Source organism: Lepidochelys kempii, chromosome 3 (genome assembly GCF_965140265.1).
Source record: "Lepidochelys kempii isolate rLepKem1 chromosome 3, rLepKem1.hap2, whole genome shotgun sequence".
In the NCBI taxonomy this organism is placed as follows: domain Eukaryota; kingdom Metazoa; phylum Chordata; order Testudines; family Cheloniidae; genus Lepidochelys; species Lepidochelys kempii.
Window position 1 is genome coordinate 65,993,799 of NC_133258.1, and position 20,859 is coordinate 66,014,657.

Genomic DNA, 20,859 nt, shown 5'->3' on the forward strand with positions numbered 1-20,859 from the left:
GATGGGCTATCACCAGCAGGAGAGTGAATTTGTGTGGGGGGGTGGAGGGTGAGAAAACCTGGATTTGTGCTGGAAATGGCCCAACCTGATGATCACTTTAGATAAGCTATTACCAGCAGGACAGTGGGGTGGGAGGAGGTATTGTTTCATATTCTCTGTGTATAAATAAAGTCTGCTGCAGTTTCCACGGCATGCATCCGATGAAGTGAGCTGTAGCTCACGAAAGCTCATGCTCAAATAAATTGGTTAGTCTCTAAGGTGCCACAAATACTCCTTTTCTTTTTGCGAATACAGAATAACACGGCTGTTACTCTGAAATCTGAGTCCCATTTAGTTGATTGGTGTTACCTGCCTGTGCACTGACCATTTGGCTGCAGTCTCATTCTATGTGAAAGGGGATGGTTTATTCCATGCTAATGCTGGGATTGTGTGTCATCAGAGCTGGCAACACTGGGGCATTAATTGACATCATGTATCAGGTTAGGTTAATAATCTGCATCTTGGTTCTGCTTGAGCAGATCTGAATGCCTGGGGGGGTAGAGATCAGTGATGAAAAGGAAGTCTCGAGGGAAAGGATTAGATACTGGATGGTCAATGGGATGTACAGATTTAATGCTCATCTTTGTTATTAATCACAGGCAACACCTGGAAGGCAGCACTGTTTAGAGAGTGGGGTCAGTAAATCTGACCCTCCCAAGGATGCCTACAGCAATCAAAGCAACTTTGGATGGCATAACAACAGACACCAGCAACCTCGAAGGGACATTACCAGAATGGGAGAAAAACAGCAGGGATGTGCAGATACCTTCTTGTTTTAGCAAAATTCCCCAAGAGCCTGGAAAGAATTTCCCTCACACCAAACAAGTTGGGACTTACCTGGTGGGCAAAATGATCAACAAAGGTTCCTTTGCCAAGGTGATGGAGGGACTACACATCCCCACAGGGGAGAAGGTAAACTCATAATGGAGTAAATTTAACTAATAATTGCCACTAATCTCACTGCATCGTATGAGATTAGTGCAATTAGGAATTCAGATGATTGTTTTTAATCCCACAAACCACAGTCACTCAGTGAACTACCACCCTATGTCTTGAAACTGAACCTGTCTGGCTTCAGAAATAGTTTACTGTTCACTTAAAAGCCAGTCATACATGTGAATGTAAATTTGTATAATTGTTTTCATGTAGATGAAACTGGACATTGAGCTAGTTCTGACAGCAAAGCCATCATCTGTTGAAAGAGGAAAAGGATAGTGGCATAATTACAACTTCAAATCTATTTTCTCCAGTAATCCTGCCTGAGTTAACTAGTATCCTGTATTTGATCCTTAAAGCTATGGAGAAATGCTTATTGAAACTACCCACTGCAACTGCAATATCTTAGATGACAGGATGTAGTTAGTTAATATATATTTTCCCCAGCTAAAATACAAAAATATGTGCCACAAGTCTTCTTTATGGAGCTGTATGATGTACTATTAAATTTGTATTTGTTGTCTACTTTATTTTTTGAATGGCTCTAAACAACATATGATATTTCTTTATTTATGACATTTAATTTTATTCTGTTTGAATAATCTTCTAAAGGGACTGATCCAAGGCAGCTAACGCCAAAGGGAGTCTTTCTTTTGCCTTTGGTGGGTTTTGGATCAGGCCCTAAGGGAGCATGTTAGAAAAAGAACACATTGGCCACTTTCCAGTATACAGTTCATTTAAAGGAAAATATTTATTTTTTGTCTTTAGGTGTGTTTTACATGCGCACCTTACCTACTGTAATCAGTGGGCTATACAGAGATACAGACATAGATATGATGTGGATATCAGATGGCAGATTTTGACTCTTGAGGGAGACAGAAAGCTTATGCTTCACTCTGGAAATGCATCCTGTCTGCAACATCAAATTGTCATGATCAGTCTAAATAATCAGGAGTTCACTAAAGTAAACTTATTCCCCATGCATTTTGAAAATAGATCTATGCTGCTCAAGTTGAAATGGGTGTTGCCAATTTGCATATATTCTACAATTTAGGTAGCCATAAAAGTCATTGACAAGAAAAAAGCCAAGCAGGATTCCTACGTTTTAAAAAATATGAAGCGGGAGCCCCGGATACACCAGATGATTAAGCATCCTAATATTGTTCAGCTATATGAGACTTTGGAGACTGAAAAGTCCTATTACATGGTGATGGAACTATGCCTAGGTGGAGACCTCATGGACAGAATCTGTGACAAAAAGAAACTGGAAGAAAGGGAAGTAAGGGAATATACCAGGCAGATCATGTCTGCAGTTGAACATCTGCATCGCCATGGGATTGTCCACAGGTAGGGTTCTTTCCCCCCTTTCAAATAAAAGTGACAAAATCAATAATTCCAGTATGAGTAGTATTTTTCTTTATGGAAATTATTTATTTCACCTGCCCTAATGATAATGATAATGTCCACTCCAGAGAAGATCAACATTTTTCAATTTTTCATCTCAATATTTTCACACAATCCCTACCCCCATTTTTTCAATCCTTTCTAATCAAGTGTTTATGATAAGTGGAGAATTCCAGGGCCAGGACAGAGGACGAATTTTATAATGTAGTTTAGGGAACTAACTTGAAAGTTTGGTTATTTTGGTTATTTTGGAATTAATTTGGGTCAAAGTGTTATCACACCAAATAAAAATAACTCAATATATTTTTTAAACACTGGTTTAGCTGTGATAAGATCCATTGTGACTTAATCTGACCTGAGTAAGGGGCAGCAGATTATTGTGTTGTCTGCAAGGCAGACCAGGGAACAAATTGCGACTCAGAGTCAAAGTTCATTTTCTTGTTCCCCACTTGCTCCAGGGAGCAAGCAGTGGGACATTGCTCTAGAACAGTGACAGATTGTTTACCTTTCCATGCTGTCTTAGCAAAGCTCATTGATGAGTTGTGGAATCAAAATCAAGGCTCTACCTATGTGTCATCCACTTTCATGGATAGGTAGCCATTCTATGGAGGCTGCTCTCCTACCCCAGGCTGTGAATCATGGGGTGTGTAGAGGGCACAATGGACTAAGAGCGTGCATTATGCCTCCTTCCCGCCTTGCGCAGTGATCTTTCACGTTTTCTGTATTTTTGTAAATAATTTGTAATTTATTATAGCTTTAAATAATAATAAAAGCACCCATATATAAAGCTCTAGCCACCCTCACACTTAATCATACTTATAGTAACTTAACAATAGCCAGCAAGCAGTATTAAATATTCATCTAGCAGGTAGCATATTAACTCTCTTACAAGTGCTTTGTGTGGTGTGTTCTGCTTTCTTGTAATCCAACAGTAAATATCTGCCTGTATCCGTTGCTTTGTATCAATCTTTTTGCTCAAATACTAAAGAATTAACTGAACAAAATTACAAAATAAAAACATGGCTTAGATATTATAAGCAGTAAAGTGTCCTAACAGAAACCTCACCGACTATCCCAGCCTGACCTCACTGCCTTTGTGGGTTCCTAGCTAATCTATTTTAGGGTTTTTCTTTAGTGGCCACCAACATAGAGTTGGATTTAGATTATTGTTCAAGAACTCAAATAGCTCAGCTTATTATTAATCAAAGATTTAATTAATCAAAGATAGAGCTGCATGGTACAGATAGGCAATACATACCAATCTGGGTTGCAACTCCATAGCTCGAATCGGTTCCGCCGAATATCAGCTCCCTTCAGGGTATACTTATACACAGGTTGCTAATAACAATACAGAAAATTCACCAGTTAGCACAAATTTTTCATCATTTTTCTTATCTGATTTTCATACCTATTTTTCAGGGTATGCAGAACTTCATGACCAATTAGCAGAGGTGCTGGAACAATTTTTATAGTAGGGGTGCTGATGATGGAAACCATGTATTTGTTATTACTCCTTCAAGCCAGGGGGTGCAGCAGCATCCCCACCACACCTAGTTCCCCCACCGCTACCAATTGGTCGAGTATCTTATCTAGTCAAAGAACACCTTTACCAATTTTTTCTAAAATCTTATCTAGATTTTAATAATTTTGAAAGTCACCAAGACTTTGTACCAGTTATCCCAATTATCTTAGCACACTGTTCATATTCCACATTATTTCTCCATGCACAGACAGAGGTTACACGCAATTCACCATAAGCTTGGCATGAGTGCAAAGCATGTTGGCAGTTTGGTTCATAGTTAGCATAAGTGCTTTGAATACAAAGCCTTCTAAATATATGTGTGATATTAGCTAACAATCCCAACAACAGTGTTTAAATTCTTCCCATGAGAACATCCTCCAGTTGTATGTAATGGGAAGGGACATTGTTTGTTTTCTTCCCCTGCTTTCCTTCTTCCCCATTAATGTGATTTTGTTGGGAAGGCTTTGTCATAGAGACATTTTGCAGCACACCCTGAAAGTAGTCAGATGCTGACTAGTCTCAGCTCCTCTGGAAGTTCTTTCCATAGGCAAACCTGTGGATTGAAAACAATTTACCTCTGCCTCTCCTATGTTTTGTCAGCTGCATTGTCCCAGAGGAAGACAGTTGCCTTGCTGAGTCACAGGTATAGAGACAGTCACTGATACAGCTGGCTCCTGACCTGCTGAAATTGAAATTCAGGACTAAGGCTTTGAACTCATAACACAAGCAGATTCAGAGCTGGTGGAGGGATTGGATCACAGAGCTGTTGAATTCGCAGAACCTGTCCTGTTGAAGTGCTGGAGTGCTGCATTCTGAATGGAGCCTCTGAATTGTTTCTGCTTTCAGCTCCAGATACAGTGCTTTAACACTAATGCATTGAAATTTTATGGAAGTCTGGCAATTACAGCTGATTGGAAATTTTCTAACAGAACTAGGGCGCTCGTGAAATTGACATTCTTGTCGTTTCATGACTGATAGTCAGTGAATGACAACAATGTCAATTTCAAATTTCATTTCAGGAACACCATATTTTGGTTTTCTGAAACAAAATTTTTCGGGGTCACTGGTTCACTAGAAAATTTTGGTAAATTTACTTTATTTTTAAAGTGGAATGAAAGCAAAATCATAAATACCCAAAGCCCTGAGTTTCAGCCATGCCCTACTGGACATGACAGATCACTGTGGACAAATCCTCATCTGAGAAGAATGGGCAACGTTTCCTAGCAAATTGGGCTTTGAAAAAGGAATTTTTCATCACTGATGCTGCTTGGTTTTCTAGCCCAAGTACTGAGTTGATCAGGACCCCAGGGCTTTGCATCACTTTAATGAAAGGAGGAGGTTGGGAGCAGATATCTTTGATGGAAGAGGTGGACAGTGACCTAGCTTGTCCTTCAAAGAGTTTCCTCCTTTGTACCAATAACCAACTCAGATTTGAGCCTGCTGCTCTTCATCCAAATGCTGACCTCTTCAAGGCAGCCCTTGTGATGGTGTTGGTTGCTTCTGTGAAGAAGAGGCTATACAGCTGAATGTCAGTGCGCTATTGGCCATGGAGTCAGAGGTGTCCCTCTACCGCTCTATCTTATGGAGATATTGAAGGGAGTGGTAGGGACAGAGCAGATCCCTGTGGAATTCTGCAGGTGAGTTTTCAGTAAGGAGGAGCAGGTGCCAAACCACCCTCTGGGTCCTATTAGAGAGGAATGGCTAGAGCCATCATATTCCTGCACAGTCTACTCCAGATACAAAAGGCTCATCAGTACATTGTGGTCAATTGTGTCAGTAGCTGCAGAAAACCCAAATAGTGTTAGCATTGGATATGAAACCCCTATCTGTTGCTACAAGGTCATCTTTTAGTGCTCCTAAGGTCACCTCCATGCTATATCCTGGTTTGAAACTTGACTGCAAAGTAGCCATGACATTGGCACAAGTCACATGTTGGAGCTTGGTTATCAATTGTTTTGCCTAGGAATGGCACTAGGACACCCTTGACTTAACTCTATAATATACCTTGGGACAAATAACATTTTCTATTGAGTTTGTCACATATTTAACTAAATATTGATCCATTTTTTGGCCACTTCTAGTATTAAAATAAGGAATATTGATCATCAGGAATCCTTTTTCCTATTTTGATTGTTATTTTGCTTTCCCTTATCTCTAATATTTCTATTGTGCATCTGAATCAGCACTTCACTAATAACTTTCCTGAGACCTATAAACAATGAGTAGATCTATGCACACATATAAAACCACACAAAACACTGGATTAATCTCAAGATATTTGCATTACTACCCTGTGCAACTGCTATAGTATTATATAATTCCCCACCCTGCCCCATTCTCTCCTCCCAGTCTCCATCCCTCCTTAAGTCTTGTCTCAACTTGAGTCCTTAGCTGCCTCCAGTAAGTGCTGGTTGCAACTGAGGGGAGGCATTTCAAAGGAGCTGCTTGTTCTCCATCCCACTTCTGCCATCCCTGACCCCAGCATACTTTAGGACAGCCGAGTACTGCTCTAAACTACACCAGCTTGCAATGGTGTCCAAGGATCTCTTATGCCAGCAGGGGATCACAGGAGCATAAGAGGCTCTGCACATGCTCCCAATATCAAGATTACACCGGCTGAGGATTCCCCTGTGCTATGGAAAACCCTTGGCTACCCCTTTTGGGCAACTTCCAAGCCATTTGGCACCACCAGAGCGGAAGCCAGGTTCTAGTTCTTAGGTTTTTTGTCAGGATATCAAACATTCCCATAATAAGCACGTGTTCAGCTAAGCCAGTTTATAGTATCTCACCTAGAATTTTGACCTAGTAATCACTGTTTGCTATAAGGAGTTGACTTTGGCTAATCCTGTCTATGTGAACATTATTGCAAGGATGGTTCCATCTACAGTGTCCCTATTTCTGCCTTTCTTTGACCCGACTATTCTCCTTCACATGTAAACAGAGCTCACTTCTCAATTTACCTCCTTTCTTTTATACTTCCTGAACACAATTAAATTACTCACATCGAAAGCACCTGCAATATAATCACCTCTTTAATGCAACAGAGAAAATATACTCAATTCTCCATAAACTTGAAGTGCAAATCTGAATGCTCTATACTCAAAGTATATTTTTGCAAAGATATAAAAAGACAAAAACTGAAGTAATGCAACAGGAAAATCAATAGCTATATTTTAGACATTTTCCTTGAAGTTTTGAAGCCCTGAAGAATTGCTATGCAGTGATTTAGTAAATAGTGTACCACTATAGTATGCAAAATAATAATTAAATGGTATTGACTTAACCCAAAGATATTAACAGAATAGATGATTTTTAAAATGAGTATTCATTAAAAATATTCAGTAAGATATTCAGTAATTTTATGAAAGTTTCCATTCCACTAACTGAAACTGCAGGATCCTGTTATAATTGTGCATTCTGAGCTGTGTGGTACTACCGTTATTGTACTGAAACTTTTGTTTAAAAATGTCTGCTAAGAATTAGCATATAAATGTTAAGTTTCAAAATACATCTTAAAGTTTGCTTTCTTTCTTGATTTGCCTAGGGATCTGAAAATTGAGAATTTTCTTCTGGATGAAAACAACAACATCAAAATTGTTGGTAGGTGCATATCATCCATAAAAAAACATAGAAGGTTGATGATTCTGGTTACTGGACTTGATAGTCATAGAAAGCTACATGAACTGTCAACTATTGATTAAACTACAAACTTTGTGGGTGAGTTGGTGATTGGAACAATCTTTGCCCAAGTGTGCCTTTACACTGTATTTGTGAATTTATTCAATTTATTTTTAAAATACGCAGAGAAGAGTATTTTTGCATAGGATTCAGTTTTCTTTTGTTGTGTGTTGTAGGGGCAAGAAACAATTTAAGAATTATAGATCTCTTATGTGGAAAAGCAGAGGTGAATTATAGACACAAGCAAATAAACTTTATACTAAACTGATACAACACCAAAGGCTTCTATGGACTAATGCCCTCAATCGGACCCCTTATCATTAAACCTTTTGAAAAGAAAACTGTTTCTGTCACTAACTGAAGTTTTGCTAGAGTGCTGAAAGTTGAGGCAAACTACTGTTAAATTGGGGAAATTTGCACCAAGCAGTTAGCACAGCTCAGAAAGGCATTTATTTATTTTACAGAAACCTCATAGAATTCTGCAGACAAAATTGCCTTTGCGTAGCACAGGTTTCCTACACTTTTGAAAGCTTAACTCCCATCAGAAAAAGGAAACCAAACAGGCACATCTGGCCCACCCAAAGCTAGTCCTTCACAACCCTCTTTCCTGCCTACCCATGCTACATAGCTCTTCAGAATACAACACTTCCACTCCTTTCTTATGTGGTTTGATAAGCAGTGCAATAGATAACAATGCTGACATTTAATGTTTCATCCTTTGACCTGAGCCAGCACCCATTGAAATGACTGGGACAGTTAATACTCAGAGCTATTGTTTTAGGCTCATTAAGAACTCGGGCTCATTAAGACATTGTTTCATCAGTTACACTTGGGCCACGTTGTCAAGATTTTCTTTCCATATATAACAGCTAGAGATTTACTTTTTTAAAAAAGCAAAAGTCAAAACACTGGACAACAACTGAGAGGCCCCCTCTTGGCAAGAACTTCACACACACCGCTGTTGTCAGGATCCTGAATAAAGGTAGGCAGGATTAGTGGCAGGAGCTTTGGATTCCAGAACTGAAGTCAGGGGTCAGAGCCATATCAGGGTCAAGAGTCAAGCCAGAGCCAGAATCAGGAGGTAAGCCAAGAGTGAAAGCTAGAGACAGAGTCAGGTATCAGGCTGAGGGTCCATACCAGGGATCAGGATCCTTGCTGGAGTTCCAGAGGACAATTGGGAGTCAGAATCCAAGTCAGAGTTGAGATCAATGCCAGGCATTCAAGACGAGAGAAGCAGGGCAGTTGTGGCAGCTAGCTAGGGATTCACATTGTTACCTGGACACTTCCTGGTATGCTCTCATGAGCTTATATAAAGACAAGGAGCCATTTAGGGATCACTAAGACCACCATCACCCCAATCACTCAAGGCAAAACACCCCATGGCTTTAAACCTCTGTGCATTGTGGGTCATAGAGAGTAGGCAGGCTATAGCTGCTGCCAGGTGGTGTTGTGGGGATGTTGGTTGCCTGGTAGCCCAGCAGGCCTAGATTCAAGTCCCACCAATCACCGTACCAATGGGGTACAACCCTGCACTTTGGGAAACACTGCTTTAGCTAATAGTTTCTTACAGACCTGACCTAACAGTGCTCTGAGTGTCTTCATCTCCCAGTGACTTCAGCATCTTACAGAGCAACACCAGAGGGATTACTTACTCAAATTTGGCACGGTCCACACTTAAAAGTTAGATCAACATAGTTATGACAGACAAGGTATAACCCCCCCACAACTGAAACAGCTATGCCAACCTAACCTTCAGCGTAGCTGCCGCTATGTCAACGGAAGAATGTTTCCATCAATTTTGCTACCATCATTCAGTGAGATGATGTTTCAATGGAAAAACCCCTTCCACTGGTGTAGGTTGTTATGCCAAAACAGCTGTGGCAACATAGCTATGCCAGTATAGTCTCCGTAGCATAGAGGTAACTTTACACTAGCATAGTTATACTTGGCTTTTATTGAGATAAAATTAAACTGATCCAAAAGGCTATGTGGACTCTTATTTTGACTTTAAGCATGGGTTATTTAGGTTTAGTTAAATCTGTTCCTAATTGTAAAGAATGTGGGCGAAATCTGTATTTATTTTATAGCTGTTAGATATATATCATTGTGGGTTTGGTGATTATTGTGTTGTCAGCTAAAAAGTAGCTAACAGTTAAATCAGTCTTAGGTGTGCATACGCGGTTACTAGACCATGTACATGCTCGCGCATGTTCCCTATACCCATGCCGAGTGTCCACATATACTGTGCTGAACACGGATATAACGCTGCATACACACATCCACACTGCCGCAGTTGTTATGCAACATTAGCACTACCATTTCATGGGTGGTATCATAGGATTCTATGCATCAGAAGGAGACGCTCTAGGAACCACTTTGCTGCGTGTTCTTGCTACTATCCCAGCCGTTCACACATTTGCCAGTGGTGGTTCCTGCTCACCATTCTCTCCTGCCAAACTGGGTGGAAGACATGCATCAATGGAATGATGACGTGGTTCTACTCCTGCTCCTTAGTGCAGGACAAATGTTTATGGCGAGATGCCGGATGGACTTTGGGCAGAACTTTCTAACATGACAAAGATGGCTGACCTTGAGGGTCAATGACAATCCAGTTTGGCTCCCATGGAACAGATACAGTGAATGCTACAGTATGCTATGGTATTGCTACAGTATGCCAATGGGTTGGCCATCCCTTCTGATACAATGTAATCCAACCAACAGCACAGTTGGTTGGATTACATTGTTTTGGAAACAATGGGATGACCTGGAATTCAGAATTTCCAAATGACAACAGACCTTTACGGAGCCGTGTGAGAAGCTTGCACCAAACCTCCAGCACCAGAACACTCAATAAAGGGAAGCCATAACAGGTGACTACTGCCCTACAGAAGCTGGCAACACCAGACAGCTAATGGTCAATTGCAAACCACTCTGGGGATTGGAAAGTCCACTGCTGGAGTTGTGGTTCTGCAAGTTTGTGAGGCAACTAATACTGTGATTTACCCACGGGCGGCTATCGTAAGCAAAGTTCCAGACATAATCCCTGGATTTCAAAAGATGGACTTTCCAAACTGTACAGGGGCCATTGATGGCACCCACATCCCAATACTTTGCCCATCAAAAAGGATGAGTATGTGAACCAAAAATTATTCACTCATTCTGTAAGGCTTAGTAGCCCACAAAGACATATGCATGAATACCAACGTGTGAAACATGGGAAAGATTCATGACACCAAGGTGTTCAGGTGATTGATATTGAACTTGAAGGGGGAAGATGGGACTTTATTCCCCAGAAGCCATATGGTTCTCCATGCTATGTCTGTGCCAAATGTTATTTTGGGGGAACCACGCATACCAGCTCCTAACTTGCCTCATGAAACCATATCCCAACATGAAGTATGGTTCCATGGAAAAAGGGAATTCAATTACAAAATCAGTAGATCCAGAATAGTTGTGAGGTGCACATTTGGTAGGCTGAAATCTTGTTGGCATTGTCTACACAGCTGACTGGATGCCAATGTGGCCAAAACTGTTCACCTAATCGTCAGCTGTTGCACATTCCATGTTTGTGAAGATAAAAGGGAGCGCTTCCATCCCGAGTGGGCACAGGACAAGTCTGGTTTACAAATTCAGTACAGGCAGCTGGATCCCACACACATGCATACCAGTCCTGGTTTCCAGTGGGCAAGGGAATCAGGGATGCCAGATGTGCACAAATTTTGGCACAACAGGGAAACAGAGGATGACATCTGCCTGTGCCAAGAGACAACTTCACACCCTGTACAGCTGCTGTAAAAAACACGAGGGACCATTGGCACATACTTGTGGGGCTTCATAGCTTTGTGCAGGTTTTTGTTCCCCTGTAGTTGATGGCCATTAGACATTCATTTCTGTGACTACTCACCCATTGCAGGCAATTATAACAGGCATCTCAACTGGATTAACACCTTAGGGCTGGGTTTGCGCTGTGAAGGGTGGCAGTTGTAATGCAGTCATTGTGCAATGCTGTTGTCTTAAATGTTCACACTTGTTTACAGATCTGTTATCAGGAGTGCGCAATCGCTTAAGGATCTTATCAACATTTTTTAAGAGTGGCTGTCATGGAGCACTAATCCCAAATTAAAATGGATCAAGATGCGGGGGCGGGGGGGAGGATTTAATAATTGGATAGTGGCAGATGCCTGTGTTGTTACTTTAATTGTTTTTCATTTTTCAGCCTGTGACCTAAGCCATAAAGATGTTTATCTATCCCATCTCTGTGTTCTGAGTTCTGCTGCTTTTACAACTAGCGGTGCTTTCTCTAAGCACTTAACAACACATTTTCCACATCCCTCCTGAGGACCCTTGGGACTTCAGATATTTCTTAATCTGAAGGTGAGGGGTAGGGATGGACAGAAAACTGTTTGCAGTATGATGGCACCAGACAGTTACACCTTTCCAGTTCATGTGCTGTGAATTGCAGGGCCCAGTCTCAAATCTGAAAACATTGTATGCTCATCATATTTAGGAAGTGGAGCCCACATACGTGTCAAGGAAATTATAACATTGATTCAAAGTACTATAGAATGTGTAATTGAAATATTTTTAAAGGAAATGGAAACCAATAAAACATAATGGGACTGAAACCAGGTACAACGGGCAAATGTTAATGTCTCTGCACCTGTCTCCTTGCCCTCCTCCTCCCCTGACAGGCAGGGAACAACTGGGGAAAATTGCTCTTGGGGACAAACAGGGATGTCTCCTGTGTATGTTTGGGGGCTGGGCACTTGGTGGGCTTCAGAGATTCCTGCAGGCTCTTCATTCCCTTCCTGGATGCTCAGGAGGGTTCCCTTGCAAGAGGTTTTCAGTTCCAGTGGAAGGTGTGGTCTCAGAAGTCCTGCAGGCTCCTTCCAGTAACTCACGGGGAGGAGTCCTCTGCCTCAGCAGCATGCTGGATGGCAGCCAGAGGAGGAGGTGGTTGTGGTGGCAGCAGTACATAGACAGGTATAGTGGCCACGGCAGCAGGTGCACCCTGAACATGTTTGGCCACCAGGTCTATCAGCCTCTCCATAAGGGAATGCTGCCTTTTCTTTTGGATGTGCTCCCATACCTAAGGTGTGTCTCCTGCTCCATGAATCAGTTATCAGTACCTCTTTCTGCTGAAGAGCCTGATCCTCCCATGCCCTGAGGAACTCCAGTTGTTCCTGATTCCTCCCGTCCATTCCAATGAGCAGCTCCTCCAAGGTCCTTCTCTGTCTGCCTCTGCTGTCTCTGGGCACTGCTCCTGCTGGTTAGCAGACTGGTTTCCTTCTTGGGAACCACAGGTCCTGCCATTCAAAGACAAGTGCAGCATTATACATTTTTCTCCTTTGGAGGAAGGCAAGAAATCCCCCCACATAACATAACTTTGCTGTAGAAGGCCACAATTTTTATACTTTTCAGCATTCCAGGAATGTGACTATCCTTGATTCTCAGACTTTTGCAGCCCATGAGAAAGGAGAAGAGGCTACTAATGGTAAGAAACATGTAGTCATGTTTTTAAAAAATTTTAAATTTTCATAGTGTCTCAAGGGGAGGAGGGGAAGAGGGGCAGTTCCTTCCAGGAGCTATGTTACCAGTTTGCAATTTCTTCTTTAAAGGCTGGCTAACATTTGAAGAACACTGCAGTTTTCAAGGTACCAGAATAGAAGAGAGGTGGCTTTCCAGTCCTGTGGGGGAGATCCAGTAATCTATGCCAAAGAGATGTTTCTGCTGATGGTCATCCCTCTACTTACTGCTGAATGGAGGGGTTTAGTCAGCTATGAAGGTAGACCAAGCAGATTTGCACTGCTGTTGAATGTCAAGACCCAGCTGGAGTTTCTGCTACACCAGACGTTTCCTGAAATATGCTTACAGGACTAGGAGGCACTTCACTGGAAATTGACTATATACTCAGCTAGCATACAGAGTTTCCATGCAATACGAGATGTGAACCATGGAAACTGCCCATGCACTCCACCTCATCTCACCCCCAGCATCATCGGAAAATCTTTCCCATGTCTGCCTAGCAATGGTGAAATGGCTAATGGGGGAAAGAAACACACCACAACCTTATTTCCTTCCCTACCACTTCTGATCAGCACCACAAGACCCTCACCTTTTCACAGCAAAGGGACACCACACTGTGTTTATGCAACCACTAGACCCCACCCCACACTTCCTTCTCACACCTGTTTCCCTTGGCTTGTGCTGCACGGTTCTGTGTGGAGAGAGGCCCAAAACCAGGGACAAGAATGGGAAAATTCTGTAATCTTCCAAGGGACCAAAGAAGGCTTTGACTAACTTCCTCAGACAAGCAAAGTGTTTCCTTCCTCTTGCTGGACCTAACCCCTCTCCAGCTCAACCCACCCACTGTTCTGTGTGGCTCCAATTTGTAAGGGGATGATAAGATTGGGAAAACAAGGGTTGAAGCGCTGAAACTGTATAATCTTCCAAGGGACAAAAGACAACGGTTACTAACTTTAGACAAACAACTATATGTTCTTTACCAGGACCTTTCCACCTGTCCACTCCCTTCCTCCAGTCTACATGACACCAGGCCCATCACTGCCTGATTGTTGTCCAAGAAACGCACAGACACAGGGGCACAATGATTGTACATTAATAATCTGTTTTATAGCATCTGCCAATTGCTTTAGTAGTTAATCAGAAATCAATAAAATCATTGATTTATAGCTGTGTCTTGCTCAGGACCATTTAAGGGTTGAAGTGGAGGATGGTCTGGGCTTAAAATCAGGAATGTAGCACCAGAGGAAGAGGGAATATTGCTAGGCAGGGTGGGGATCCATTGTAAGTTACCAGCCTTGGGTTCTGGTTCCTGCTTCTGCTTGGAGTTCTCCTTGAGTTGTCAGGGGGCCTTCCACCTCCAGGTAGAGGTCCAGAATCACATGCTCTTCATCCTCTGGGGTTTCTCCAGAGTCCCTGCTGACTCCTCACTCTGGCCCTCATCAGCATCCTATCAGACAATGAGACCAACGGGGTTGAGGAGCAGGGGTCATAAGCCACTTCAGGGTCTATACTAGGAGCCCTTGACAGCACATGGGCCAGCTCTTCGTAGCCCTCCAGGAATGACTGTTTAAGTCTTTTGACCTTCTGCACAGGAGCCTCAAGTGGTTTGCCGGCATGGGGCTGGTGTCTGTTCAATGCTCACCTTCCCTAGCCTCCATGACACTTCCCAGTACAGGCATATGTTCCTGTCACTCCAGGCAAAGTTGTGGAGGACAGTGTGCTCAGACCACACATTGATCAGCACCTGGGTGTGGTCAACAGGCCTAGCAGCTGCTCTTGGAGCAGGATCCATGTTCCCTTTTTCAGATCAAAACAGTGCAGCAGAAAACTGTTCTGATGTCGTCAGTGCACCTCAGTACTGTTGGTGAAAACAGGGGGACAGGGACCTTTGTAGGCTGGTAAGGGTCAGGCAGAAAAAGGTTCATTATATTATGGAAACAGGGATGGAGGACTATCGAAACTGGAGACCTGGTACATGCCCTTTGCCCCCGTCCACACTGCATATGGGTCTGGGTCCATGCCACAGCCCAAGGCATGTGCTAGCTTACTCGCCCTGTACTCACCTTCAGACAAGTTTCTGGAGTTTAGATGTGCACAACAGGGGGTTAGAGCACAGCCACATGTGTGGACACTTGTGCAGTCGCTAGCGTAGATAAAGCCTTAGTTAACTTTGGCATGCAGAAACCAAACTCAATGGTTGTAGATAGCCCCAATGGCTGGTACTCAACCAGACAATATAGGAGTTCATTCCTTTGGAATTTACTTCCCCTCATGTGGAATCAGGTATCTGGCTTATCCTGTGGATGGGAAGCAGTAAGACCCTGTCTTGTGCCCTCAGGGAGATTCAGATGGGAATTCTTAAACAAAGAGCTTTAAAATGGTTATAAACAGCCCCTCTGAGCACATAGGGGAAAAAGTGTCTGCAGAGGAGCAGGCTGTCACTTAGCCCTGGGGGAATGGGTGTGGTGATGTGCCCAGGCTTATTGGGTCTACCCATTTGAGAGATATGCCAAGTTTAGAGAAGAAAACAGAGAAAAGTTTAGGCTTTCATTGTTTTGCTATTTCTTCCCTGTTCTGTTCTTATGGATAGATCAAAACAAAGTATTATTTAACAATCTGGTCTTGAACACTACATGTTTATTCAGGTCCCAGACTCCTCAAGGGAAGTCGACAGCAGGCTAAAACCCATTTGGGCCTGCTGAGGTAATACAGTGTTAAACAGGGGTAGTATGACATGGGGTTCCACTGTAAGAGTGGGCTGAATTGTGAAAATCAACCCTGAGAGACGTACAGACCCGTTGCTTTGAAAGGGTGTTTAGGGGAGACAGGGGAGGGAGAGGCATCAAAGGTACAGCTCACCCTGGAACCATCACACTAATCCACTTTAACTAAAGTGAAATAGGCCACTTAGACTGAACTAAGATTGCCCACAGACTTTGGCATCCATTTAACTAGATTGGTTTAAATTCATATTCTAACTTAAGGAAGTTGCAGTGGTATAAGTGCACAAGCCCTAAGTGCAGAATGTTTATTCTATTTACAGATTTAGAGCACATTCAGCAATCAGTGCAATACTGTATTCTTAGAACAAAGTTACAATATTAATTATAAATGCTAAAAAATAAATAAAGGAAACTGGGAATAGTACCTAGTCGCCTCCTTCATAACATTGCTTGTTTCAGTGTTTTGGGTTTTTGTACCTTTTTCCCTGTCTTTGGCCAAATGTTAAGGATAAATAAGTCCCAGAGGAGACTACAAATTCTTTGTTTTTGTGAATCCGGCAGATTTTGGACTGAGCAATACTATGAAGTTTGAGGGTCTCTCTCAGGAGCTGTTGAACACCCAGTGTGGAAGCCCAGCCTATGCTGCCCCAGAACTCCTAGCTCATAAGAAATATGGCCCAAAGGTGGATGTCTGGTCCATGTAAGTAGATTTATAAAAATATACTCATCAGAAAGTTATGAAATTGAATGATTTAGACTCTGATAATACAGGATTTGGTGGCACTTGTGCTTTGGGGCAGCAACAGGGAAAATGAGGAGATACATGAGAGGACTGAACCCTGAGGGATACCCCAACTAGCACTCCAGGGAAGAGCATAGGATAATATTGCTCTGTTAGTCTCTATGGTTCAATTCCATGGTCTAATACTTGAATCTCTATCTTTAGTCATGGTGCCTTGCTGATATGTCAGTAATGGCCAGGAGAGTGGAGCAGTGTTGCCATTTGGTGGAGATAGGTGAACCAAGAGCTAATACAGAGCTGAGACCCATGTATTCCTGCCTTGGCTACTATGAAGTAACTGGTTAAGGCCTCTTTCCTCTCAACCTAACTCTGTAGTGTAGACCAGGCCACAGTATATATAAGAAATAGGTTGAACTCCTGGCCGCACTGAAAGCAAAAATCCCATTGACTTCTATAGGATCAAGATTCCACCCACTGTCGTCACTCTATTTCTCCCCAATTTTTGATCCTTCCCCAGGCTTTTGTTCCCACAGGTTCATCCCCTTCCTATCACCCATCTCCATTTCAACCAAAGATGACCACTACAAAAACCCCATTCTGATACATGCATAACTATCAAAGCAACTTCATGATCACACTGAGATAGCGCTTGTCTTCCATTCTCCTTCCTGCTCCCTTTCTTTTGTTACCTCTAGCCATTATGACATTATGCTACTTTTAGGCCTCAATCATGCAGACACTTATGCATGTGCTTAACTTCGTGCACTGTGAATATTTCACTGAAGTCAGTGGAATAACTCATACAGAAATAACTTTCAAACAGAAAGGGTTTTTTGTTGCTGAAAATGACTTTGTGTGGGAAATTGTCAGCGTTAATCAACATTTTTCACAAATTTTTCGAACATTCTTTATCAATATTTTTATTAAAAAACATTTTCTAAGCTTTTCATTTACCAGAAACCCAATTTTCAGCAAGAAAAATCACAAAAAATAATGGAAAATGGACCCAAGTCAAAAGCGTATAGACTAAGGCCAGAAGGAACCATTGGTGATCTTGTAATCCAACCTCCAGTATAACACAGGCCACAGGACTTCTCTGAATTAATTTATTTACCTGTGCATATATTATATTATTCCTGGGGGAATTCTGCGCCAAAAAATTAAAAATTCTGCAAAATTTTGCATTATTTTGTTTGTCAAAATAACACAATATAATCACACGAGTTTCCATAATTTTGGTAATTTATTTCAAAATACCTGTCAGCAAGTATGTCAGTTAGTAACAATACAGACAATGATAAATATTCAGCAAATGTTTTTTTTCAAACAGATTCCTTGCTAGGCATATAAATACAGAACTCTGAATAATTCATTTAAACTACAATACAGAGCCATATTTTCTGCCGCCCCTCCTCCCCCCTCATCCCCCCGAAACAGTGCAAAGGCTTGGGGGAGTCCGGGGTAACAGAGGAGCTGAGGAAGAGGGAAGGAGTCTAGGAGTGAACCTGGAGGGTTGTTGGGTGTGGGTGGGAGAAATATCAAACAGGGGAGCTTTTTTGGGGGGGAGGAAGGGATTGTTAGGGAGCCTCCTGTATGCAGACCCTGGCTGACCCCTAGCCTCTCCCATTCAGTCAGGCACATCTGCCCTGACCATGTGTCCCTATGCCCCCATGTGTCCTTACACCCCCACTGAGACACTCACTCCCCTCATCCCCATGTGTCCCTGCACCCTCTCCCCCATCCCCATGTGTCTCTATGCTCCCACTCAGCCATCCTCCAACCCCAACCTCATCTGGCCCTGCACCCCCTCCCTGCATCCCCATGTGTCTCTGTGCCCCCTCAGCCATCCCCCAACCGCATGTGTCCCTTCACCCCCTTCCTTGTCCCCATGTGTCTCTGTTCCCCCACTCAGCCATCCCCATTCCCCCATGTGGCCCTGCACCCACTCCCCCCATCCCCATGCGGGCTAGTGCCTCCACTCCCATTCAGCCCCTGCCCCAATCTGTCCTCCCGCAATAGCCCTTATGAACGTCAGTCTGTGACCCCCACCTCCACCCCAGCCTCACGCTGTCTGTCCCTCCATATCCGCTGTTTCCTGACCTGGTCTGACAGGCGCTGGGCAGGCAACCTCTTCCCTTCCCTATCAGCAGCTGGCACTGTTCCCACTAGGTGAAGTGAGCTGTAGCTCAGGAAAGCTTATGCTCAAATAAATGTGTTAGTCTCTAAGGTGCCACAAGTACTCCTTTTCTTTTTGCTCTGTTCTAGTGCTACAGTGGCCCCTGGTGGTCAAAAGGCGGAACTGCAGCAACTTTCAACAGAAGTTATTTTCTGCTGAAAAAAATTATGCATGTGTGCGGTGGCGCAGAATTCCCCCAGATATGTATATGTGCATATACAAACACACAGGTATTAATCATAGACAGACAGAGACAGACATTACATGTTACAATACATATAAAAACACATCTATTCTTTGGCTTTTGGACTTAAAGTCCACCAGGATGCAACCAAGTCCACCCAATGTCCCTGAGTGATCATTTGGATTTGAATTGCTGGACACTTTGGAGATAATTGATGTATAAAAATGTATGTAAGCAGACAGTTCCCTGTCAAGCTACATATCTGCAGGTGACCAAGAGTGTAAGCTAGACCTTCATAGCACTGACTTTATAGCATACACTAACTGCACATTTGTTCTTGAGAACTATTGTGGAGGACATACCATATAACAGTATTTTGTGGCCTAACCATGACTCTTTACATCTCTCCCTTCCTGCTCTCCCACAAACATACAGGATATAGACAGTTAAGCACAGAGGAACAAATTTTATTGAGTTACATCAGTAAAAATCTGAAGTATTGCCATTGACTTCAAGAGTGCTACTCTAAGTTTACAAAGGAGTTACAAAGCTTAATTTGGCTGAGAGAATGCTGTCAGCAACTGAAACCTGATTTAGCTTAGTTCATGTTTGAGATGTCTGCAAAATGTCTGCAAAATAGTAACCTTAAAGCTATTTACTGATGTCATTCTGTCAATGAGTCACACATAAAGAGTTGTATAAAACTTATATGTGGCCTTTGGTATTTAATTTAGACATTTTTCTGTGTTTAAGACATAAAAAATTAATTTACAACTTGATTTATTATTGCTGAGACCTTCAGCATGGAAAAAGAGCTTTGACAGAGTGAAATTTTAACTCTCATGATGTTATTTCTATCTCAGTTCAACTATCATGAAATAAGTATACCAACTAGGTTGTGTAAAAGTGCTGACTTTATAGAGACTGATTGATAGGTAATGTTTGTCACCAGAAACAAAGACTTGAATTAATCCAAAATCACGTTCAGCCAACCAAATCAGATTGAACAGTAATACAACTAGGATTCCACTGAGGAAACACCAGTGCTAGCTTTGACCATAAATGGGTTTTGTGCATCAGAATTTAAACTTCTTTGGAGGACTGAAAAATTATTAGCTTTCATACATCAGCTGAATTAAGAAAACAGCTGCTATATTCAAATGGAGCCAGATATTTCAGCAAGACGGAAGAGCAGCAGTCTGTTATAGACCATAAATTTTCAAGCATAATGTATAGTTAGTTTCCAGCTACAAATGTTAAATACATTGTTGTTAAGTAACTACATTTTGTGCATTACTTTATATAGATATACATTTATATATATATATTTATATTACTTTATATATATATATAAATTTATATTTATATATATATATTTTAAAAGATAATACAGTTGTAGCTCCCACCCACTCCCAAATTCTCATACATTGGGGATTTCACATCTAGTAAGCTGATGAAAAAAACTATTGCCAGTCATAAAGGCACCACTCTTGTATATCACCAACAGCAATTTAAAGTGTGTGGAAAAGGAAGTGTTCACAATGTTGAAAAGACAAATGAACTTAATGTTATATGCCATTACACATCCATTTGCACAACATGTGTTCTTTCCAACTATCAGAAAATATTTAAGGACCCTCTTTTACTTTCAGTCCAGCTAAATTTAATCCATTTTCAATGAGATTATACTGTGTATCTAGAATTTTGGATGCCACTAATTCAATCAATTTGAACATCAATGCTGTTTCACTGCAGTATTTTACACACTCACCAATACCCCCCTACTCAATATTACTCTGACTGAAAGCTTAACCAGGACACTTTGGGGAAATATTACATTCAAGGACTGGATGTATCAAAAGATTGGATAATGAGGATAATAAAGATTTTCATTTTGAGGTGGCTGATTCAATTTTGGTCCAAGCTAGT

The 20,859-nt window shown here is 41.9% G+C and overlaps 1 protein-coding gene across 1 annotated transcript in view; it reads left to right on the forward strand.

Annotated features, from left to right (window-relative positions):
- The first annotated feature begins 599 nt into the window (after window positions 1-599).
- The window catches only part of LOC140908177 (serine/threonine-protein kinase MARK1-like), a 41,214-nt gene continuing 20,954 nt past the window's right edge, over window positions 600-20,859 (forward strand). Inside the window, exons 1-4 of the mRNA XM_073335139.1 lie at window positions 600-951; window positions 2,030-2,322; window positions 7,446-7,501; window positions 16,390-16,528. Coding sequence (XP_073191240.1) covers window positions 700-951; window positions 2,030-2,322; window positions 7,446-7,501; window positions 16,390-16,528 — 740 coding nt within the window. The 5' untranslated portion in view covers window positions 600-699. The remainder of the gene's footprint in view (window positions 952-2,029; window positions 2,323-7,445; window positions 7,502-16,389; window positions 16,529-20,859) is intronic.